Genomic DNA, 25,060 nt, shown 5'->3' with positions numbered 1-25,060 from the left:
TTGAACGTTATGGAGAATGTCCAGAAAATTCTGTCTTGCTGCCATGACCCAAATAAAGAATTTTACAAGGCTGGGTGGAGCCCATTGAACGTTGAAGTGTCTCAGTCTTTTTGAATTTAAAATCTAGGTAATAAAACAAGCTTGTGCCACGTGGAGAAGATGGGCTCTTAGGAGGAGAAAGTGCTGAGTCTGGTTCCTGGAGTTTAAGTCATGTGCAATCAGAGGCAAGAGGGTGATGAGTCCTTCCAAGACGGCCCGCTTCAAACTCTGATTATCACGAAAAGGGTGGAAGGTGGTATCAAAATTACCAATTATAAACCTGGAGGGACAGCGAGAAGAGCCAGCCTGGGACTTCTACAGAAATAATACAGTGAAAGAGTACGTCCCACCCTGGGAATTAGCAATGCACTCTGTCTTCTGGTGACCTGGCCACAGACCAACTTTTCCCCCTTCTCCTTTTCTCAGGAGAAAAAAAAAAAAAATCTCCTTTTCCCTCCCTTGAGTTTCTGTGTTTATACAAGAAGCCCGTCTTCTGTGTTCATCACCACCACGTTCTGTGAGAAGCTTTCAGCAGTTTTCTCAGGGTGGAAATCTTAAGGCCGGCCTTTCTTGTTTGGGCTTCTTGTTTGGGTCTCTGACACACAACGGGGCTGTTGACAGAAATGGTTAAGTGGCCGTGAAGTCTGGAGCCCAGATGCAATCCACCTGCCAAACAGGATCAAGGGTGATGGCGGAGATGGAAGGCCAAGCCAGCTCTTCAGCCTCAATGGAAGTGTTAACAGAAAGCAGGAGGGGGAGCTAAGCTTGCTGAAGACAAAGGAAAACGCAACAGATCAATCAACTCTCCTTTGTTAAGAGGCAGCAGATCACAGGCTGAGGCCATCAGGCTCCCAGACCAGATGGGGCTGGGAGGACCCTTCGGGGTGTAGCGTTTCCTCGGTGGGACGCTCAGCTCCAGGCAAATCCCCAATCTGCACGTTGGGCTTTGCAAAGGGTGCTCCTGTGTCTTTGATGACTTTCCATAAGAAGACAGTCTGTCTCGGACAGAGATGACGTTCACTTCCCTGCTCCCAGGCCAGTGAGCGCACCGCAAACCCCTCTGTGCAAACTATTAGCATTTCGGGATCTCAGGAAAAAAAAAAAAAAAAAAAAAATCCACTTGTGCATTCCAGACTCATGGGGCAAATGGAAACAGATGAAAAACAAACCAAAACCCAGAACAGCTGCCTTGCAGATGTTAACAGGGGCAACCACTGGAAGCAGGTACTTCCCTTCTTCCCTAAGATGTGGAATAAGATGTAGACATCTTTAGATGCCTTTGGTATATTTTAATGTATTTACCCTTAGACACAGAGGCCTATATTTATTGCATTGCCTCAAAAATTATTTAAGCAGGTTTTCTTTTAACATTATTATTCTTTCCTTTCCGTGGTCACAGGCTGGGGCTCCGCACTCCTGCGCTCACCATACGCCCACATTCCCATTTGTTGTTGTTTTTTTTTTGCAGTACGCGGGCCTCTCACTGTTGTGGCCTCGGCCATGGTTCATGGGCCCAGTCGCTCCGCGGCATGTGGGATCTTCCCGGACCGGGGCACGAACCCGTGTCCCCTGCGTTGGCAGGCGGACTCTCAACTACTGCGCCACCAGGGAAGCCCCTATTTTTGTTGTTCTTAACAGCCAGTCCCCTTCCCTTTCCATCTGTCTCTATCATCTATTCTCAGGTTATGGCTCAGGCCCCTCCTCCTGCAGGAAAAGCTCTATTTATATATTCTCAAGTAGCTGAAGAAGAGGGGCAGCGTCTAACAGATGTTAGCCACATGAACAACGGGATTCATGTTTCTCTAGAAATAAACCAACGGCTTTAAGCTTAGATCTAATTGCAAAACTGGCAGCAATGATTTTACTATTTATAAGACAAAATACGTAAGGTTGGATAATTTCTTTTCTTTTCCTTGTAGGTGTATATATAGTTAACGGGTACTTTTAAATGATAACCTTAAAAACCATAGTCTCGGGATGGCCTTTATTGTTGATGAAGGGGTTGCTATTACGCCATGGTATATATTTCTCCTTGTGAAATGCTTGGTTTCCCTGCACACAGGGAAACCCGCACACAGCAGAGCTTCACTACACGCACGCCAGATACAGCAAAGGCATGGAGTGCACAGTCAGACTCAGACAATTTATTTTACTGAATGTAGGTTCAAGTTCAACTAAGCATTCTAACAGGTAACATGATTCAAACATCAGAGAAAAATCTCTTTAAATCCCAAGAAAGCAAGCTCACACAGAATCTGCGGGCCATCGAATGAACTTTTTATTCTCGACACTCACCCGTGTGGAGTGTGGCCATGTGAGGTTGCCAAGTACAGAAAGTGATAGACACCACAACCATCTCCCGAAGATAATTATTCTTTGAATGGAAAACATCATTTAAATAAAAAACATTTAAAGATGCTCCCTTAGTTTGTATAATTCCTAAACGTAAAATGTAATCTTAGTAACAGAACAAAGAACTCTCCTTGGTTGGTCACATCATTCATTACGGAAGGGGAAAATCAATAAAAAATCATAAAAAACAAAACCCTGAAGTAGAAATAAATAACTAAATAATTTACTCATAGGTAGTTTTGCTGCATTGCACATTACCACACAAAATTCTAAAGCTGACTTTTTTAAAAAGCTTGGAAAACACATTTGCCTGTCGGAGTTTCTTGCTAAGTAGTGCATGCTTCTCAGAAGGAAAAGTATTCTATGCAGGCCTGAGTTTCAAATTTAAACACTGGGTAATCTAGAGCTTGCCCTCCTGGGTGCACAGCTGTGATGATGGGAGAGCAAGCGTCTCCCCAGCCCCCGAGGTGGGGAGTGCTGCAGAAAGCCAGCAGTTTAGGGTGAAAATGGGCAGAAACCACAGGTACAAATCAGTCTGTACTTTTAAATGGACTGTAAAATCTTCGAGACCATCCTCTGGAGGTTCAGAAAGGAGCAGCACAGATATGACGATGGAACAGAAGTGTTTACTGGAGGAGTCTTTCCACCAAGAGTTAACACAGAACATTGCTCTTTGCGAGGCTTTTAGCAAGTTCCCACCAGTCCAATTTCTCTTGCTTTCTGTTGCTAAAAGTGCTCAGAGTTTACGGCCTTCTTGGCCAGCCCTTAATTGATATTCTTTGCTTCCTGAGTTAAGCCCCTCCGGTGTTTGCCTCTCACCCCAGCCTGCACCTGCATCGCTGAGAGAAAGTTCCCGGCCGTCTTCTCGTCCCTGGTGCTGGGTGGAGAGAAGCTACTGAGCCCTTCTCATGACTGCAGACATCTCAACACAACACTGTGAGCCCTCCTGAACAGCACGTTTTAAATTTGGGTGGGGGGAAGGAGGAGTATGCTACTTGGTTTATTAGAAAACCGATCTTGAAAAGGATCTAGAGGAAAAGGTAAGTGAAATTCTGGTGCATAAACAACTATTTTGAGATTGAAGTTTGGTCACTTCTCTTGCCCCTCTTTTTGTGCTCACGGGTGGTAACTACCTTCCTGAATGAAGAGGACGCGGCTGTGTATCTGTTCTTGAACGGGACTCTCCACGCAGGGTCAGCAGATGTCTTCCGTAAAGGGACACTTAGTAAATATCTGAGGCTCTACAGGCCACGTGCAGTCTCTGTTGTGTATCCGTCACTTTTTTTTTCTTTAATGACCCTTTAAAAATTGAAAAACCATTCTTAGCCCAAGGGTCTCGTAGATTTTCCCTGTGGGCAAGTTTGCCAGGCCTGCTCCGGGAGTTCTTTGGCACGGGACACGGCACCTAACTGTGCAAAGTACAAGGCCGCTGGGCCTTGGAACCCTAATTTGGGGACTTCTTTTGGAGAGTGAGTTAGGTCCTTGCAGATGGATGCTCAGGCTTGGATCCTCCATGCTGGTCTCTACTGCACTCCCCAAATGGTACAGAGCTGGACCAGGTTAGCATCCTTTATTTAAAAAGTGACTATTTATCGTAGGAGGTCTTAATTTAGGCCTATTTAGATCTGTGCCTATGCTAGCTTATCCTTGCCTTGATTTGAAAGGCCAAATCACATATTCTAGGCATTGGAAAATTTTCATTCTGCAGGTCAGGGCCTTACTACTCCAAATGGCTGGCGGCAGAAAAGCTAACATGTAAACTTACTTCTTCACCACTAATGCCACCCACAGTCCGCAGGGTAAGCCTCCTTTAAGAAGTCAAGGAGAAGCACGCCAGTTCACTATGCCCCTGGGGTACCCATGACACAGCTCGTGTGTGGCTGCGTCTTGAAAAGGAACAGTGTTTACCAGGGACCAAGCATTTAAATAGCTGGAGACCAGCATTTCAGAAGCTGGATTTTTCGAGAGACATCTGTCTCCACCCTCTCTGAAACAAGTCTCTCTGCATATCAGATGCTATACCACCATGCAGCTCCCCTAACCTTCTTTATATTGGAGAGGCAAACTTTCTACCAATAATTTGTCCGTTGTTAGAATATTCACTTTGAAGAGCAGAATCACAGGATTTGCTTGTCTTTCATAAATCTGTAATCTTTTAAGTCATCAATATACGTGTATGCCACATTTTTAAGTAATTAATGGACGAGATGAAAATCTAAAAATTTTTTCTGAATTACATAAGGGCTTCCGTACCTGAATTCTTTCTCTCATCATTGATTTTTTAAAAAAGCAGTCGATGATTCTCGAAATATACATTTGTTACCAACTAGACGAATCTAGCTGTTCTGGAGTTAAGAAATAGCTTGTGCGCGCACGCGCGCACACACACACACACACACACACACACAGAACATCGCCTAAAAAACTATGTATGAGAATTCCCAAAGCTTCTAAACTAAACGAATAGGTGAAAACCCACTAATCTCATACATGCCAATCCAGTTGTCCTTTTCAGGTTTTTGTTTAAAACGTCAAACGTGTTTTCTTCAAAATGTGAGTTGATTTCTTGTGTTCAGTTCTTCTCTTCATTTGGATTTACAGTGGCCCTGCCAGCACAGCCTCAACCGCGACAGTAAGCTAGGTCTCTGAAATACGAGGGCAGGGGGGTACCAACTTGAAGATGGAAGAAACCGGAGCACAATTAAACAAGCACAAACGAGCTACTGAGAAATAAGGACGTGCCTGTTGACAAGCACCAGCTCCAGTTCTAACAACACCGAAACCAGTGAACTATGAATTTTCCAACTCAAAAACGTAGTGTTCTAAGGCCGCTGAAAGATGGCATGAAGAAAGTAACTACCTGTGGTCAGAAGAAGTAACGGTAACGGGGAATGATTCCTCTAAATGAAATGGAACAGTGCATTCTGAAGCGTGTGCTTTTAAAAGTGAGAGCACTGCACTCCCTCACTCTCTCCCGTCGGTGGTTTTCATACACAGACACGCGCACACTCTCACCCTCACACACACCACTCTCACCCTCACACACACACACACTCTCACCCTCAAACACACACAGCGCTCTGGTTATCATTTCACATTTTTCAGGTCTTTCACTATCAATTTTAAAAACTGTTACCTCTTGGTGCCTATACCTCTCTATTTTGGATATAAACAGTTCTGATTTTTTTAACCTGCAAAGAAAACAAACAGCAACAGCCCTGAACAATAAATAAAACTAAACATCTCCCTCTTTAGGTTAGCGCTTTCAAGACAGACAGAAAAAGGGGATGATCCGTCCAGTTGGTATGTGTGTGGTTCTGTGAAAGCGTCACCCCTCGGTCCCACCTCCCCTGACAGAGAAAAGCCTGCCGTTTCCCTCCAATATTAAAGTGCATCTGTTTAAAATCAAATATACCTTAGAGAACAACCAAAAATCTTAGTAATTTTTGGCAGATATCCTATGCAGCAAAAATGAAGTGATGTTCCCTTTTCCCTATTCCGCAACTTAAAGCTGGACACAGAACGGCTAAAGGCAATGCTTCTAGGACAGCAGAGTTTACAAACAGTGGATTTTGGTTTTGTTTCAAGGAACGAAAAGGGAAAGGAAAAACAAAACAAATGAGAACGAAGAGGAGAAACCCTGAGGCAAATATGGCTTTTCCGTTAGAGTCTTTCTGGGGCTCGAACTCCGGTTCATAAGGTGCTGGCGATCCTCTGGGACGGAAGGCCGTCCTCCAGCCAGACGGTGGTGGCCGAGCCACTGCGCGGGGCCCGCCTGTGAATGCGCCGCAGCCGCAGCAGGTAGAGGAGGATGGCGAGCAGGACCACCAGGAAGCAGCCCGAGAACAGGTAGTGATTGTACACAAAGGAGAAGCCCCGCCAGTGCGCGTGGCTGGCCCGGAAGGTCTCCTGCTGGATATCTCTGCCCACACGGGAACAAGAACAAACATGAGAACTAGGCAGGCGGGAAGTGTGATGTAATGATGCGCAGGGTGGGGTGGGAGGGGCCTGGTTTAGGACTCAGCTCTACAGACGGAAGCTGGAACCTCCGTCTCCCAGACTCAGTTTCCCCTCCTCTAAAATGTAGGATAATGTGGCCCAGCAGAGGGTAGCTGTAAGTATGAACACGATAACGTGTGAAAGGGTATTCTTAAGTCTGTAGCTGTTACCAGCATTATACTTTGGGTAACAAAAATCAGAGAAAGTTAGAACTGTGAGTGTTTCACTAATACACAGAAGCTAATTGGAATCAAACGACATGTTTATGATCAGCAACACCCACTACTCACAAGTTTTGCAGTTAACCCAGCTAAATGTGCTGCTGGGAGATGCTTAATTAAATGAAGGGAAAAAACAAAAACAAAAACAGCTAATACCTCATTTGTTAGTGAACCAGGGTTCTTATGGGGGGGGAGTCAACTGACGGCTAAGTCTGTGAACTTGAGTGGGAAAAAAGGCGCATCTTTATTTTACCAATCTCTGGTTGTAATGCAGTATTTTCACTGAACGTGAATGCAGACAAAAAACTATCGCTACTATAGTATCAGCAGAACTAGTGACTCTGTCCCTAGAGAAACTCACAGATCTTTTACATCACACTGTGGTGTTTTGCAGATGCCTCAAAATATCATCAACAGGCATCATTACACTGAACCTACAGGAAGTAAGTTCATTACACTTATTCGTACGTTCATTACACTCAACGTACGAATTCTGCTGCCAGGTCTTGCTATTTAATGTGTTAATAAAGAAGAACGTATACCACTGTGTCACAAATTTGTCTTCTGTAATATTTTGATAAATATACTGCAATACGATGGTTTCCTCTATAGCCTATGTATTTATATTATGCATTAAAAACAAGATTTTGAGAAGGGGTCCAAGGCCATAAAGGTTAAGGACCCTGGAATGGACCCTTCTGTGCAGGGGCTAGGGAACAGGCAGCTGAGAATAAGCACTTTTGTGGCGCCTTTGCTGGGATGGTGGGCTGGGAAGGGAGGAGGCTCCGGTGGGGAAGACCAAGTCAGACCTCCCCGACTCTCCCATTCTGCCCACGGCCAGCGCCAACAACACCCCAAACAGCCACACCCACTGCCCACGATGCCTCGGATGCAGGGAAGCATCTTCTGTTGGATTCTCATTACCAAATTCGCAGCCATACCTTAAGGGTAAAAAGCGGGTCCTGTAGAGGATTGCTCCGAGGGTCCACTGAACCTCCTTGTCGTACACTTGCAAAGCTGTCTTCAAATTTTTGTAGTTGACGGGAAATGAGAAGCCCCTGTGGAACACCTCAAACATCCAGGCGGATTTGAAGCACTGATACCTACAAACAGCACAAACGTGTGAGTGCGACTGAGTCACTGGGTGGGTCCAAAAGCACGTTCGTGGAGTCGGCCTTGCCCTCTGTGAACAACGGGGTTGCACAGGCTTCACGAGGCCTGCGCTCTGAGGGCGAAACCATCCGTACGCATCTCCGGCTGATTTGCTTGCTTTACGCCCTCTGTCCCACACCATTCACCTGTTAAAATCAATCTGCTCATGAAGCTTGGTCTCCGTGTAATTTCATACGTGGCCGCGGGAGATTTTTCCCCTCAGGCCTTCCATCACTTACTCAATTCAGTTCTGAATAAATACTGAGCAAGTTCCACCTTCTCTGGACCTCAGTTTCTTTATTATAAAATGACAAGACAGGCGGGTCCTTTTCAGCTCTGATAATCTATGATTCTAAATATTTATCAGAGGGTTGCTTTTTGCAAAGCACTGGGCTAAGCAAGTACTAAGACATCATAATAAATAATAAGATAGCCAATGTGCTTAAATGACATAATGAAAGAGGATTTTTAAAAAGCTACAAGTAACTATAAAAACAGAATATGATAAACGCCACAAGAGGGACCTAATGAGTGCTCTGGAGACTCGCAGAGAGGGATGGAGCCTAGCCAAGTGGACAGAGGAAGACTCGGAAGGGACAGCACCTGACCTCTGAGGTCTGGGCAGGACATCAACGAGGAGAGCATGCACAGGGGAATTCCAGGTGGAAGGAAGAGCAAAACTGAGCCCCAAACTGCAAGATACGTTTGAGCACGAGTATTTGCCGTTGGTCTGAAAGGAGCCTGGAGGAGGTGAGGAGGAGTAGGGACCGATGAGGACAGAAAGGTAGATTGGGGCCATGGTATGGCCAAGAATGGACACACAGTTTCTTCAACACACCCTGGGCTCAGCTGTCTACGACTTACTTGAGCCTGTGGAGGTCGGCGTGAGAAGCATACAGTCCTCGGTCAAAGCGTTCCCGCAAGATCGACCACTTTGTTGCGCAATAATCCTGAAAGAAATTTCACCCCAAAGAAATCACTAGGAAAGGTTTATTAAATTTTTTTCATTTTAAAAGTTTTTACCAAATTCATATTCATAACAAACATATCCTTCCAATTAGGAGACACACAAGCTTGTGTCTGTGACCCATGAGGACGAGACACACAAACACTCTGTGAATGCTTACTGATGAGCTGAGGCAATGCTTGTTCTTTGTCTTAAAATTCAGCCAAAGTTACTGTTAAAGAGAATCTCACTGCCCACAACCGACCTCCTCAAAGCTGCTAAGTTTCTCCCCGCAGTGACTGCATGTGACAGGCACAGACTTTTGGAAAAGTGAAGCGGTCCTTCAGCCAGTTCAGGCTGAACACCTGTGTCTGTGGCTATATGGTGCAAGGTTCTGGGAACACAAAGATGATTACGAGAGGCTTTGCCTTCAAGAGAAGGGAAAGAGGTGCCACCTTCTCCTGAAGTTATCTGTAACGTTTATATTAACAGCTAACATTTACTGAACCCTGTGTTGGCACCTTTTCTAAATGTAATGCTTCAAACAACTCCTTGACACAGCTGCTATTCCAACCTCTATTTAAAGGATGAAGACATTGAGGCTCACAGAGGCAGTGAAACTCACAACAGGGGATACAGAGAATGGCACTCAGCCTGGGGTGAGAGGGTGAGGAGGCATGTCAGGCAGAGGAAACACGACGGATGAAGACAAGATGGGAGGGAGCACAGATGGGAGGGAAATGAACAGATGTCTGATACGATTAGAGTATCAAGTGCTAGGTGGGGAGATGAGGCAACAGCGTGGGAAGGACACACTAAAATATTTGAAATTCATCCTGGAAGCAAGAGAAAGCCACTGAAGACTTTCAATAGGAGAGCAGGTGGCTGCACTTGGGTTCCAGACAGAACACTTGGGAGTGATGTGGAGGATGAACCACAGAGCGGGGGCCAGATGCAGGAGGACCACGGGGAGGCCCCTGCATAGTGCAGGTGACAGAGAGCGGCCAGGGCTGGGACGGCAAGGGTAGGACAGAAAGTAGGGAGAGCAGGGCTCTGAGAAAATGTATGACATACAATGACACGCTCGATGACTGCTATTACCGGGTGTACAGCGAGGGATGGCTGAGTGACAGGGAGAAGTCTGTAACTCCTGGGTTTGGGGGAGGGGAACTAGATGGTTTAGTGATGCCATGACCGAGACAACATAGCAGAACAGAATGGGGAGAAAGGGGGGTTGTCTGCAGTTGTGAAATCTAGCAGGCGCTGGGCAGGCAGATGTGGAGCCTCCTCCTGAGAGGCAGCAGCAAACCACGAACACGGATGAGACCATCCAAGAACCTGAAGGTCAGAGGACCAAGGGAGGAAGTGTGGGGTCACCAAGGCTGAGAGCCTAGGAAAGTGTCAGGAAGGCAGGGAGAACAAGAGAAAAGGGGTCCTGAAAACAAAGGGTCGGAAGCTGCGAGGAACCGTCAGATCAGAATTACACTATTACACATAAAAGACTGTCATCTGGGAGCCACTGATGGCCAGTGCAGTCTCACAGGGGACTTTCTGCTTCTGCTGTGACTATTATCTGGCCCAACCAAGGGAGCAGGGCTGCTGAGGTGCTGCACACAGCCTTTGCCCTCCCCCTCGCCCTGCTCTGGACTTGGGCCCGTCGCCATCTACCCTGGCTTCCTGGGTGGTTACCTTTGCAGCTCTTGTAAACGCGGCAGCGCTGTAGTCTCCCCCCATCCGTAGCACATCCTCAGTGCAGTAGTAGAATTCGGAAAAGCCGTAGAATTCACTGTTCTGGAAGTGAATCGGGGGCTGGTAGACCCCATTGAGGGAGGTCTGCGTCTCGTTTGTTTTGTTCATGAAAGGCTGGATGGTCTCTCGGCACAGGTCAAAGGCTCCCGTCCCCCGCAGGTACAGTGTCTGTCCATTCTGCTGGATTTCATCTTTAATGTCCAGGGGTAGGCAGGGGTCCAGGTACGGAGTATCAGGAGTCAGCCCAGTCTGTTTCCCCAGGAGCCTACAGAACAAAGAGAAACTTCATCACGAGACCAACAGAAAACTGTGTGAAGAAGAAAGTGGCTGCAAGTCAGTGTTTCTCAAACTCTGCCCTATGGAACACAAAAGGGTTCCGGGGGCTTCCCTGGTGGCGCAGTGGTTGAGAATCTGCCTGCTAATGCAGGGGACACGGGTTCGAGCCCTGGTCTGGGAGGATCCCACATGCCGCGGAGCAACTAGGCCCGTGAGCCACAACTACTGAGCCTGCGCGTCTGGACCCTGTGCTCCGCAGCAAGAGAAGCCGTGATAGTGAGAGGCCCGCGCAACACGATGAAGAGTGGCCCCCGCTTGTCACAACTAAAGAAAGCCCTCGCACAGAAACGAAGAACCAACACAGCAAAAATAAATTAATTAATTAATAAACTCCTACCCCCAACATCTTCTTAAAAAAAAAAAAAAAGTGTTCCGGAAAAATTAAGCTGGAAAACACGGACTCAAGCCCCTCCTGGAGATTCATGATACACATGTGCGTACAGCAGACAGCTGAACGGGGTCCAGTGAAACTACGACTTGGTCAGATTACTGACGCTTTCCGTGCCCTGTGACATAGGCTGGTGTCCACAGCTGCTGAGCGTCTGCGGTTAACAAGCTCCTCCCAGTGTCCTGCTCACTGCAGTCCAACGCCCACCACTGTGCTGTTCCCAGCCCCGTTTCTGCCACTAGTGCTTGTGATTTTAATTATATACAGATGAAATGTGACCATGACAAGAAGTCGCTGGTGCTGTTAAAGCTAAGGTTAGATGGCTTAGAAAAATATAATAAAGGCAGATCGCTAGAAAACCAGTGTCAAATTAGGTGTTAGCAAGATTAAAAGAAAAACAAGTTGGGAAAAATTAATAAAAATCCAGACGAAATTGGTATCAAATTGCTTCACAGATGTCTTTAAGGCCCTGGTATCCTTTAAAGAGAGCCAAAATGACATCAAGATGAGTGGGTGCAGTGCCTGCCAGAGAAATAGCCTAAGAAAAGCCTTTAGTCCAGAGCAAAAGATTGGCAAATGAATATACGTAAGTTAAAACAAAGTGCTTGGGGTTGATTCTATTTTTATGATTCTCTGTTTTAACTGAATTTTTAAGTTAACCAACTATTGATCCCAACTGCAGCAAATAACAGTTTCTATTGTGCTCCAGGCTCTGAGAAGTCCTGTAGAAATCTTACCTTGTTCACTGAAATGCCCTATGCTTACTACCTGCCAATGAAATGTCCAGATCTGTCATCCTACTATGTGTCCTCACCATTAAGCAACTGAGAAGTAGAAAAGAGCATACAACAGCTGGAGTTATGTTACTGTTTGAAACCAGGAAATCCCATGGGCCTAAAAGGTGTTTAACTATTAGGAAGGCGCCTGAATTTGATATTCAGTCACTGACATTAAGTCAACTTTTTACCTGCCACTCAACTGACAAGTTGTTTATTTCTAAGATCACGGCAACTCAAAATGCACTAAAAATGTTTAAGTAATTTAAAAAAATCCATCATCACTACTAATGGCCAAGGGATAAATATGCATCTCAAGGCTCAATTCATGACATATGTAAAAAGTGATGACTAACATTTATAATTATTATAAAAGTCCAAGATGAGTCAAATGTATACTTCATGTTACAGTTTTTAGTTGCTCTACAGCTAAATTAAAAAGTAGCACTGCAATGTCCATTGTATAACCTTCTTGACATTAAAACCAATTAGTAAAACTTAGGGTTGCAGAAGAAGGTGTTTCTCCAAAATTCTAATTTAAACATCACTTATAAAATATTTCTATTTTAAGACTATTACTAAAAATAATTATACTAAAGTGTGCTATGTAACATACTATTTTTAAAAAGAAACGGGGGCTAGTTAATCTCTCTTAACTAACGCTAACGTCTGGAGCAGACAAAGAACCAGTTTTTATTGCTTCTCCTATTCACACATGTGAATTTCTGGAAAATGAGGTAATGAATGGCTCTTGACTTGACCTTTCTTAAAGTTCAGGCCTCCACAGGTTTATTAAGATTAAATTGTAGCCATTATTTTATAATAACTATAAATGAAATATAACCTTTAAAATTCTGAATCACTATGTTGTACACCTGAAACTTATATAATATTGTACGTCAACTATACCTCAACAACAACAAAAAAGGTTAAAATAGATCAAGGAACTACACTATCATTTATTTCTATGAATCAGGATTTTTCTCCTCAAAATCGTTTCGTCAAAACAGAACAAAGGGGCTTCCCTGGTGGCACAGTGGTTGGGAGTCCGCCTGCCAACGCTGGGGACAGGGGTTCGAGCCCTGGTCCGGGAGGATCCCACGTGCTGCGGAGCAACTGGGCCTGTGCGCCGCAGCTGCTGAGCCTGCGCTCTAGAGCCCGCGTGCCACAACTACTGAGCTTGCGAGCCACAACTGCTGAAGCCTGCGCGCCTAGAGCCCGTGCTCTGAAGCAAGAGAAGCCACCGCAATGAGGAGACCATGCACCGCAACGAAGAGCAGCCCCTGCTCGCCACAACTAGAGAAAGCCCACGTGCAGCAACGAAGACCCAGCGCAGTCAAAAACAAAACAAAACAAAACAAAGCACAGTAATTAATACCATTTTACAAAACCCCAGATTTCAGATTTTTTTATTCATCCATATGGCTTTTCTGTTCTTATGGACTAATTTCAAATAAATAATTGGTATACACTTAAACTTATAAAGTAAATTTAAACTGTTGAAGTGTTTTTGCATATTTTCTATACCAGAATTCTTCATGAACTCATTTTTTAAAGTTTCACTGCTAAAGAGGTTTAAAATCACTAACTTTGACTTCTAGATCGTTTCTTTCTCGTGAGTAACTTCCTTCACTACGGTCTGATTCACTCAATAACCGCCAGGCTGGTTTCCCATGACACCGCCAGGACATCCCGTAACTCAATGCTATCATCGTTTCCTGGGGGCCTCCAGGACACCTGAGTGGCCCAGGTGCTGAGTTTCCGCAGGACTTTGCAATCTGGAATAGCATCACCCCAGGGTTCGAAAGTATTTTAATATCCTGAAAGTGAAACCTCTAATCCAGCAGGGGAGCCATGGGTCTGAGAGAACGAGAGCCTTCTTTGGAGGCGGGTGAGCTGGGGCCAAAGGCAGGACCCTGCTGCCCTTTCATTTCTTCTCCAGCTCAGCGGGCGGGGCAATAAACAGCTAACCGTGCTCATATGCTTCTGCTGACTGAGGCCTCCCTGCTTGGCCTGGATATGTCTTCTGTGAGGACAAACCGCGGTTTCAAGGTGACGGCCGGGCAATGGGAGGTGCTTTACCTGTTCTTTTGAACTGTGCTGGCAAATATTCTGTCCTCATATCTCTGTCGAGCAGCATTGCCACCAAACCCAAGAAACGTGGCCACGTAGACGCGGTACACGTGCTCAGTTTGGTGAACGTCACATCCCAAGTTAAATTCGGCCAATAAGTTCTTAGCTACTTCTTCCTACAGACGTAAGGATCACAAACGTTAGTATTTTAAGCAATACAAAAACAATTACCTCCTGTCAAAAAGAGGGATCTACAAAAATTCTCGTCAAAAAGGAGCAAAAATTTCTGCATCTGCATTTCCCAAGGGTCCTTCTAAGCATCCCTCCTAATTCAATACGACAATCCTGACTTAAGAAATTTCAGATGGGCTGCACATTTGTGATACTGATAGGACTTTTTGAAAAGGGGCATTGGCAATGTGGTTTCATATCCTCTGATCTAGTAAATCTACTTATGGAATCCTGTGCTTTGAAAATAATCCTAAACATTGAAAAGTCTCTATACACAAAGATGTCCTTTGCAATTCTGTGACAGAAAAAACTGGATGTCACCTATATATATAATTTCAAGTAGGGGTTAGTTAATAATGGTAATAAAGTTTATGGAGGAATATGCTTATGCACTGCTAAATAAAGGACAAAAATTGTACAAACAGTAAGATTATAACAACCATATTTTAAAACACTATAAACAGAAAAAAGGAATAAAGAGAAATATGCCAAAATGCTAACAATAATTTTTTTGGATGATGCATCCATGGGAAATTTTTTTCCAAACTTACTTTTCTATGAGTTTCTTACTTTATCTGAGGGGAAAACATGGCTTTGTAAAAAGAGTGTAATAGTTTCTAGAGGCATGTCTGGATGGGAAGCAGGAAACACAAATTGTAATACTTGAATTTACAAAGCATTTTCTAAGGAGCTTAATAAATACTTCAATAATGTTTACTGAGCTGATACGAGGTGTCTAGCAGGCCATTAGATATACTATATGCACTGTCTCAATCAGCCTCATGATAACCCTCTGTTAGAGGTACTTGCAGTCACATTTATAGCTGAAGAGGCTCGCTCAAAAAAGCTAAGTGACTTGCATAAGGTCCCAGAACTAGTGAGGACAGGATGACAATGCAGCTCAGGCTTGTCCAGCTCCACTCTTTTCTAACCACTCACTCTGCTAGGTATTAATCTAGAGCTGAATGGAAACAGTAATAAAGACATAGAGCAATTCAGGAAAGCATCTGGACACCCTCTACAGAAGGCCACCCAGCCTACTGGGAAACTACAGTACCAAAGGGGATGTGCAGAAATCACAGAGTAAACCATGAATTCAAAAACGTGGAAGCGGTGGATACAAACCTCTATCCTTTCCAGAAAAATCAAAAGCTGTCTGAGCCACACACAAGAGAATTTCTCCCAATTATAACTTAAGAAATCTGATACTATTATATTGAGTTTTACAATACCTGTTGAGAAAAGAAGTGACTGGAAATAGAAACAAAAACTCAAGTGTGTGGCTGACATATACACCAAAGGAAAATTCTAAGTAAGTTCAGAAAACAAACCAGCTGACTTCAATGAACAAACACAAACGGCTTAGTGGAGGTTTGCCTTGGTTTCCTCCTGTCTCCTTTCTCCTGGGCTGTGAAGGTGGTACCCTCAGCAAGACAGTAAAGATGTGTTCAGACTCAGAAAACAAAACACAAATGGATGGAGACATGTTAAATGAAAATCAAACCAAACAAGGAAATTTGTACAGATAATAACCTGCTGTGAGGAGGCAAAGCTTACAGTTTTGGGGACTTCGTATGCTATCTGGGTTGAGACGCCTCCCATGTCGAGAATACCGGCTGTTCTTTTACGGAGAATGGCTTTGCTGCTTTCGCTACCAGGGATGTTAACTTCCACAACTGCCTCATCATCTGGAAAGAATAAGAAACATCCACTGGAATGGAACAAATGCAGAGAAGCGGGATCTTGTGAAGAGTCATCCTGCTTTGATGGTGGGTTCAAGTGTATCTAGGCAGACCCAGCTTGCTCCTCCCGACTAAGATCAAGTTTCCTGTGTGACACAGTAGCACCTCCCACTCTGCTCCTACACACCCAGGTGTGTCACAACACTCAGCTCCTTTTTTATGCTTTGCATGAAATAGAAAAAGCCGTAATTTCCAGTTAGATACATTTGCTGGAAACACGATACTTACCATCTTCAATATGCTCGAATCGTCCAAGGACAAAATTAATGCCAATCCAAGCATACACACCTAGAGGCGTTATAAGAAGAGTAAAGTTTAAAAGTATTTTATATAATCCTGATCATTGCAGTCAGTGCAAACATTTATTTCATTCCCTGATAAGCTGTGAAAACGTTATCTGAAAAAACACATTTCTGTTGATGTATTACCTTTTCCTAGTGGTTTTCCAAGAACTCTCAGCTTTTAATTTTGTAGTTTCATACCATTTGCATGGGTTGAAAATATAATTCCCTAGACACTCCTGTTCCTTTGAAATTTATAGGTTGTTTGGAAATACCGGAGTTTTCACTTTTTATGAGGTTAAACCTATCAAGTACAAGGTTTTAAGACAAGTGAACTCTAACCCTTCCAGTCTTTTATCTCACACTTTCACTCAGTTCCCAAGTCTGATTCTCTTTTTATAACATTTTCTACATCGGACCTTCACCCATTTTCATTACTGCCTTGATTTAAGCTGGTACAGAGATCTAATTGACTTTCCTGCCCCTACTCTTCCACTCCAACCCATGCTATCCTCTGCTGGGCTGATCTACAGAACAAAGTCCAAACTCCACAGCCCAACAATTCAAGACCTGTCCAACTTGTTTTTAATTGAATAAATTTGGCATGTAACAATGTGTAAATTAAGGGGTACAGTGTCTTACTTTGATACGTTTATATATCGTAATATGATTGCCCTTGTAGCGATATTATTATATTACATCATTATAGTACAGTATTATTGTCTATATTCACTACGCTGTGCATTAACTGTCTATGGCTTATTTACCCACTGTTACAAGCTTCTACCCTTGAACACCATCAGTCTTATCTCCTGACCCCATCCCCTAGTAACCAACATTCTACTGTCTTTTTACACGTTGAACTTTTTCAGATTCCACAAATAAGTGATATCATATAGCACTTGTCCTTCTCTGACTTAACTCGCTCAGCATGATGCGCTCAAGGTCCATCCATGTTGTCAAAAATAGCAGGATATCCTTCCTCCTTTCTCATGGTTGAGTAAGATTCCACTGTGTATATCTACCACATCTTTTTTTATCCATCTGTCTGTTGATGGACATTTGGGTTGTTTCCGTATCTTGGCTATTGTGAATAATGCTTCAAAAAACACGGGAGTACGTGCATCTTGTCAAAATTCTATTTTCATTCCCTTTGGGCATATACCCGGAAATGGAATTGCTGGATCGTATGGTAGCCCGATTTTTATTGAGAACTTATTTTATTGAGGAACCTCCATACTGTTTTCCATAGTGTTGGACAAATTTTCATTCCCACCAACAATGTATAAGGGTTCCCTTTCCATCACATTCTCACCAGCACCTGTTGTCTCTTATCTTCTTAAGGATAGCCATTCTAACAGGTGTGAGGTGATAGCTCACTGTGGTTTTGATTTGTGTTTCCCTGATGATTAGTGATGTGGAGCATCTTTTCATGTGCCTGTTGGCCATTTTGACATCCTCTTTTGAAAATGTCTTAGTTCTTCTGCCCATTTTTAAATCAGATTTTTTGGGTTGTTGTTATTAAATTGGATAAGTTCTCTGTATATTTTGGATATTAACCACTTACATGATAGATGGCTTGCAAAAAGTTTCTCCTATTCTGTAGGTTGTCTTTTCATTTTGTTAATTATTTCTTTTGCTGTACAGAAGTTTCTGAGTTTGATGTAGCCCATTTGTTGATTTTTGCTTTTGTTGCTTGTGCTTTTGGTGTCATATCCAAAAAAACATTGCCATGACCAATCGATGAGCTTCCTCCTTTCTTATTGAAGTTGTACAGTATTGAGTCTTATGTTTAAGTCTTTGATCCGTTTTGAGTTAATTTTTGTGAATGGTGTGAGACAGGGGTCCAATTTCATTGCTCTGCATGTGTTTCTCCAGTTTTCCCAGCATCATCTGTTGAAGAGACTGTCTTTTATCCATTGAGCTTTCTTGGCTCCCTTGTCAAATATCAGTTGACCATATATGCCCGAATTTAATTCCAGGCTCTGTACTGTTCCATTGGTTGCTATGTCTATTTTTGTGCCAGCACCATACTATTTTTATTACTATGGCTTTGTAGTATAGTTTGAAACCCAGATGCCTGATTGGCCTTCTTCTTTTTTCTCAGGATTGCTTTGGCTATTCAGGGTCCTTTGTGGTTCCACACAAATTTTAGGATTGTTTCTTCTATTTCTGTGAAGAATGTCTTTGTTATTTTCATGGGGATTGCACTCAATCTACAGATGGCTTTGAGTAGTATGGCCGTTTTAACAATATCAATTCTTCTGATCCATGAACACGGGACATCTTTCCATTTGTTTATGGCTTTGATGTCTTTCAGCAACGTCTTTTAGTTTTATTGTACAGATCTTTCACTTCCTTGGTTAAATTTATTCCTAAGTATTTTACATTTTGAGTGCTTCTGTGAGTGTGATCATCTTCTAGATTTCTTTTTCAGATGCCTCATCATTAGCATAAAGGAATGCAACTAATTTCTGTATGTTGATCTTGCATCCCGCCACTTTACTGAAATAGTTGATTAATGCAACAATTAATCAATATTTTTGACTGAGTTTTTAGGATTTTCTTTATATATGAACATATCATCAGCAAATAGTGACGATTTTACTTCTTTTCTAATTTAGATGTATTTCTTTGCTTTGCCTAACTGCTGTAGCTAGGACTTCCAATATTATATTGGATAGGAGTAATGAGAGTGGGCATCTTTGTCTTATTCCTGATCTTGGAGGAAATACTTTTGGTTTTTCTCCATTGAGTATAATGTTAGCTGTGAGTCTGTCATATGTGACCCTTATTATGTTGAGGTATGTTCCTTCTACACCCAATTTATTAAGGGTTTTTGCTTGTTTGTTTGTTTTACCATGAAAGGATGCTGTGTTTTGTCAAATGCTTTTTCTGCATCTGTTGAGATGAAGTGATTTTTATCTTTCATTTTATTGATGTATTAACATTTATTGATTTACATATGTTGAATTGTTCTTGTATCCAAGGGATAAATCCCACTTGGTCATGGTGTATAATCCTTTTAAGGTGTTCTTGAATCCAGTTTGCTAATATTGTGTTGCTTTGTCGAGAATTTTTGCAGCTATATTTATCAGGATGTTCGTCTATAGTTTTCTTTTCTTCTGGTATCTTTATGTGGTTTTGGTGTCAAGGTAATGCTGGCTTTGTAGAATGAGTTTGGAGTGTTCCCTGCTCCTTTCTGGAAGAGTTTGAGGAGGATTGATGTTTTCTTTAAATGCTTGGTAGAATTCTCCAGTGAAGCCATCTGGTCCTGGAATTTTCTGTGTTGAAGTGTTTTGATTACCAATTCAGTCTCTTCACTGATTACCAGTCTGGTCAGATTTTCTACTTCCTGATTCAGTCTTGGAAGGTTGTGTGTTTCTAGAAATGTATCCATTTCTTCTGGCTTATGTAATTTGTTGGCATATAATTGTTCATAGTAGTCTCATGATTCTATGTATTTCTGTAATATCAGTTGTAATGTCTCCTCTTTCATCTCTAACTTGGAGTCTCTTTTTTTCTTAGTCTGGCTAAAGGTTTGTCAATTTTATCTTTTCTAAGCTCTTTGTTTATCTAAACTAAGAGCTAAGAACCAGCTCTTAGTTTTGTTAATCCTTTCTATTGTTTTTCTGGTCTCTGTTTCATTTATTTCTGCTCTAACCTTTATTATTTCTTTCCTTCTGCTAACTTCTGGCTTAATTTGGTCTTCATTTTCTAGCTCCTTAAGGTGCAAAGTTAGGTTGTTTGAACTCTTTCTAATTTCTTAATATATGCATTTATTGCTATAAGTTCTCCTCTTAGAACTGCCTTTGCTGCATCCCACAATATTTGATATGTTGTATTTCCATTTTCATTTGTTTTGAGATACAGTAAGTCCCCTACCTACAAACCTTCAAGTTGCGAACTTTCAAAGATGCGAGCGTGCATTCGCATGTGCAATCACGTAAGTTAATTCACATGTCTGGCATACACTGCCATGTGTGTGCATCCTTTACAAGTAGCTGTGCTTTTGTGCACTTTACTGTACAGTACTGTATGGAATACAGCAGTACAGTATCTTTATTTCAAGCCCAGAACCTGTGCCATCAATGTCAGATGTGAGTGAAATTGCAGCTTGCCCTCCATCTCCTATTGCTGACGATCCTTCAGCTCTACCATCTCCCACCTCCTCTCCCTCCTCCAGTCAGTAACTCTTCTTGCCTGTTTGCTCCACGCCAGCCCCTGCATGCCAGCTGTTGTACCATACTACTGCTTTTCAAGGTACTATACTGTAAGATTAAAAATGTTCTTTATTTTTTGTTTGTTGTTTTTTATGTATTATTTGTGTGAAAAGTATTATAAACCTATTACAGTACAGTACTATATAGCTGATTGTGTTAGTTGGGTACCTGTGCTAACTTTGTTGGACTTATGAACAAACGGGACTTACGAACATGCTCTCAGAATGGAACTCGTTCATATGTAGGGGACTTACTGTAATTTTAAAATTTCTCTTTTGATTTTGATTTCTTCTTTGACACACTGGTTGCTGAGAAGTATGCTGTTTAGTTTTCACGTATTTGTAGATTTTCCAGCTTTCTTCATGCTGCCGATTTTTTGTTTCATACCATTGTGGTCAGAAAAGATAGTTGGTATGATTTCAACCTTCTTAAGTTTGCTAACATTTGTTTTGTGTCCTATCACATGATCTATCCTGGAGAATGTTCCATGGGCACTTGAGAAGAATGTGTATTTGGTTGCTTTTGGATGAATTGTTTTGTATATGTCTGTTAAGTTTGCTTGTCCTGGTTCAATTCCAATGTTTCCTTGTTGATTTTCTGTGTGGACAATCTATCCATTGATGATAGCGAGGTACTGAAGCCCTTACTACTGTTGTATTTTTGTCGACTTCTCCCCTAAGACCTGTCAGTATTTGCTTAATATATTTCGGTGCTCAGGTGTTGGGAGCATATACATTTACAATTGTTATATCTCCTTGATGTATTGACCTCTTTGTTATTATATAAGCGTCTTCTTTGATACTTGTTATTCTTTTTGTCTAGAAGTCTATTTTGTCTGATATAACTATGCCAGCTTTCTTTTGGTTTCTATTTGCTTGGAATATCATCTTTTATCCTTCCACTTTGAGCCTATGTGTGTCTGTAGAGATGAAATGAGTCTCCTGTAGACAGTGTATAGTTGGGTCATTTTTTTTTTTTTGATCCATCTAGTCATTCTGTGCCTTTTGATTGGTGAGCCCAATCTATTTACATTTAATTATTTATGTGTAAGGATTTACTACTGCCATTTAATCTTTTGGTTTCTGGTTGTCTCTCAATTGTTTCTTTTTCCTTCTGTTTCCATCTACCTTTGAAAGTTCGTGGTTTTCCATGGTGATTTGCTTAGTTTCCCCCTTTTTTATGTTACTTATCTCTGTTCAGATTTTTACTCTGTGGTTACCAAGAGGTTTACATAAAATGTCTCACAAATAGTCCTTTTTCTGCTGATAACAATTTATCTTCATTCACCTGTAAAGGTCCCATCCTTTTACTTTTTCCCTTTTATATTTTTCATGTCACAAATTCTCTCTTTTTATGCTGCAATTTTGTTACCAAGTTGTAGTACCTATAGTTATTCTTAATGCTCTTTTCCTTTAACCTTTATGCTATAATTGTTTAATATACTATTCTAAAAAAGATTTAGTTTTCTAATTCCATTTACCACCTTAATCAGAGTTTTGTGTACTTTCATCTTTTCACTTCAGCTTGAAGAGCTCCTTTCCACATTTTTTGTAGTCTAGTGGTGGTGAACTCCCTCAGCTTTTGTTTATCTGGAAAAGCCTTTACTTCTCCTTCATATCTGAAGGATAACTTTACTGAATAGAGTATTCTTGGTTGGCAATTTTTATCTTTCAATACTTTGAATATGTCATTCCACTCCTGGCCTATAGCATTTCTCCAGAGAACTCTGGTGATAGCCTAATGGGGTTTTTTTGTAGGTTACTGTCTTTTTTTCCCTGGCTGCATCTAAAATTTTTTCATCACTGACTTTGGACAGTTTTAATATAATGTGTCTTGGATAAGGTCTTTCGTGTTGAAATAATGAAGTGTTCCATCAGCCTTTGGACTTGTATATCCAGTTCCTTTCTCAGGTTTGTGAAGTTCTCAGCTATTATATATCTGAATTCTCTCTGCTCCCTTCTCTCTCTCTTCTCCTTCTAGGATATCCATTCATCTTACGTTGGCTTTTCTAATGAAGCCTGATAGTTTTCATAGGTTTCTCCACTTTTTAAAAATCTTAGTTCTCTCTCCTCTTCCACCTGAAACGTTTCTATATTCCTACCCTTGAGCTCACTTATTCTCTCTTCATCTGATGTGCTCTACTTTCAATGCTTTTTAATGCATTCTTCATCTCATTTATTGAGTTCTTCAGCTCTAGAATTTCTGTTTGGTTCTTTTTTAGAATTTCAATCTCTTTGCTAAATTATTCTGCTTGATAATTTTATTCCTGAGATCACTGTACTGCCTTTCTGAGTTTTCTCATACCTCATTGAATTTCTTCCTAATAGCTATTTTGAATTCTTTACCAGTTAGACTGCAATATTCCATGTCTTTAAGTTCTGTTGCTAGAAAAGTGTTTTTCTTCTTTTTGTGATACCACACTGCTTTGATTTTTCATAGTGTTTGATGAAAAGTGCCTCTGTCACTGCATTTGAAGTAGCAAATGACTTTCCTATTTAAGTAAAGCTTTGTTTACTATCATTCTAACAATTCAACACACTGGTCACTAGAAGCCTTTGTTTTGTTTTCTAGAAGGTGGTACTACAGCACAAGTTTTTGGTTTTTCTTACCTGAGCTGACTCATCACTAAGGTTGGGAGTATGAACATAAAAAAAGCCAGTGGAAAGGGAAAAAAATGGATGGTGACAGAGTTGGGGAGATGTGTGCTTAGTACGTGGGGCTTTGAGTGTGCCATAGCCCAGAAGAGGATCCTTGAGTGAAGGTGTGGGAGTCCCAGAGGTCTGTGGGCTGTCCTCTTGCTAGAATACCAGGGCAGACAGCAAGAAACTCATTCTTTCAGCTCTCTCTGCCTTCTTCTCTCTTCTTTTTCTGCCCCAAGTTGCTGTGGTCTCTCCTCACAGAGTCCCTCCAGCTGCAGTACTCAGCCAGGTAAGCTCCCCACCCCAGCTTACCACCTTCACCCTCCACCTCTGCCACAGGTCGTGCTGGCCCACTGCCACCCCTGCTGCTCCTGGCCTGGCTCTGTAGCTTCCTCTGAGGTCCAATCCACTCACTTTCTTGGGCACTGATGAGTTGATCTCTTGGGTGTCCTAGTGTGCTGTGCAGAGGCACTTTTTTTGGTTATGGATGTCCAATTAGTTGTAAATCAAAGGGGAGAGAGAAAAGGAACCATGCACGCCACCATGATACTGACATCACCAAGACCTATCCAACTTTTAATATTACCACAACCTTTTGAAAGGGCCATCATCCCACCAAATTAAAATATTTTTATTCCTCTGTCCATAGTGCAGCTTTTCTGACCTGTGTTGACTCAAATCATTTCTTCTGCCTAGAATGAGCTTCCTATCCCTCTCTCAGAGTCCTAGCCTTACCATGATTTGGCATGCTGTGTTTATAATTATCCCTTGAGGCCTAGTTCAAATGTCACTTTCTCCATGATGCCCCTAGTTAGGAAAAAAAAAAGTCTCCTTCTTTCAAATTTCCATGATAGTTTTTCCTTATCTTCCTTATGGCATCTAAAACTCTGCCTTATATAAGCAGCTAACTGTGTACCTTACTTGTCTATAAACAGCTTGACGGCAATATGTGAATTTCGCCCAATTACTGGCGAAATGATAGGTGATTTTGAAATAAATGCTTTTTGGCCTCCATTTCTAGCAAGCTATTCCCCAAATAATTTCAGTGATTTGCCCTTTCATTCTCAAGTAGAATTATTTCTTTGAAAACAGAACATTTCCTCAGTGTATCAAAGTCAAGAATAATTTCCCCTTCCTAACAAGTAAATCAGTAGACGGTTCCAACAGTTCAGTAATTATCATAATTCCAGAAAGCTGTATAACTTAGGCAAGGAACACAAAGCTTTTCTATCAAAACAAGTCCAAAATATACTTCCTAAATGTGATGAAGACAAACCAAGTTATTTTTTAATGGCTTAATGTTTGGATTATAAAGACCAGTCATGTAAGAAACTGATTTTTCCATTTAAAAATTATAATATTTGAAGGCATGGTTTCCCAAATTTTAAGATGTTAAGAGTAATTTAATAAAGTGTACATGAGGAAGACTGGGAGGACTTAAAGGAATAGCTTCCCAAATTTCAAGCTGAAGACTAACATACCGACCTTCTTGTTTCCCTGAAATTACTTCTGCATGAGAGTCAGAAAACAGAAAGTCGAAGTGCACGGGGATGTCAGTCAGAAGGTCTTCTAGAATGGCTTTCTGTTGACTGTAAGACAATCCAAAAATTTACATATCAATATATTATATCCTGAATTTTTCAGTTTTAGAAAGAAAAAAAAAAAACCCCTATGGCTCTGGTATATCTTATGTGAAAAAAAAAATTTTTTAAACCAAAGCAGTTCATTGAAAAGACTGTTTATTTTAAGAAGGAATTTTCATGTAAAATAGACGGCGAGTGGGAAGCAGCCGCATAGCACAGGGAGATCAGCTCGGTGCTTTGTGACCACCTAGAGGGGTGGGATAGGGAGGGTGGGAGGGAGGCTCAAGAGGGAGGAGATATGGGGATATATGTATACATATAGCTGATTCA

General features: G+C 41.9%; 1 protein-coding gene across 4 annotated transcripts in view; it reads right to left on the bottom strand.

Moving 5' to 3' along the window:
• Positions 1 to 2,016: 2,016 nt before the first annotated feature.
• Positions 2,017 to 25,060, bottom strand: part of ENTPD4 (ectonucleoside triphosphate diphosphohydrolase 4) — a 40,111-nt gene continuing 17,067 nt past the window's right edge. Inside the window, exons 6-13 of one of the 4 annotated variants that reach the window (XM_029201965.1) lie at positions 24,633 to 24,736; positions 16,233 to 16,292; positions 15,820 to 15,950; positions 14,041 to 14,207; positions 10,399 to 10,723; positions 8,628 to 8,713; positions 7,553 to 7,714; positions 2,017 to 6,313 (exon numbers count right to left, since the gene is read on the bottom strand). In XM_029201965.1, the coding sequence (XP_029057798.1) occupies positions 6,085 to 6,313; positions 7,553 to 7,714; positions 8,628 to 8,713; positions 10,399 to 10,723; positions 14,041 to 14,207; positions 15,820 to 15,950; positions 16,233 to 16,292; positions 24,633 to 24,736 (1,264 nt within the window). In that variant the 3' untranslated portion in view covers positions 2,017 to 6,084. Of the gene's footprint in view, positions 6,314 to 6,405; positions 7,715 to 8,627; positions 8,714 to 10,398; positions 10,724 to 14,040; positions 14,208 to 15,795; positions 15,951 to 16,232; positions 16,293 to 24,632; positions 24,737 to 25,060 lie in introns of those variants that run through there. The other 3 variants (XM_029201963.1, XM_029201964.1, XM_029201962.1) reach the window with 3 other exon arrangements.

Source organism: Monodon monoceros, unplaced genomic scaffold, assembly GCF_005190385.1.
Source record: "Monodon monoceros isolate NGI ecotype Baffin Bay Population unplaced genomic scaffold, NGI_Narwhal_1 Super_Scaffold_5, whole genome shotgun sequence".
Lineage (NCBI taxonomy): Eukaryota > Metazoa > Chordata > Mammalia > Artiodactyla > Monodontidae > Monodon > Monodon monoceros.
Note: the sequence above shows the minus strand (reverse complement) of the source record. Positions and strands in the feature narration are given on the sequence as shown.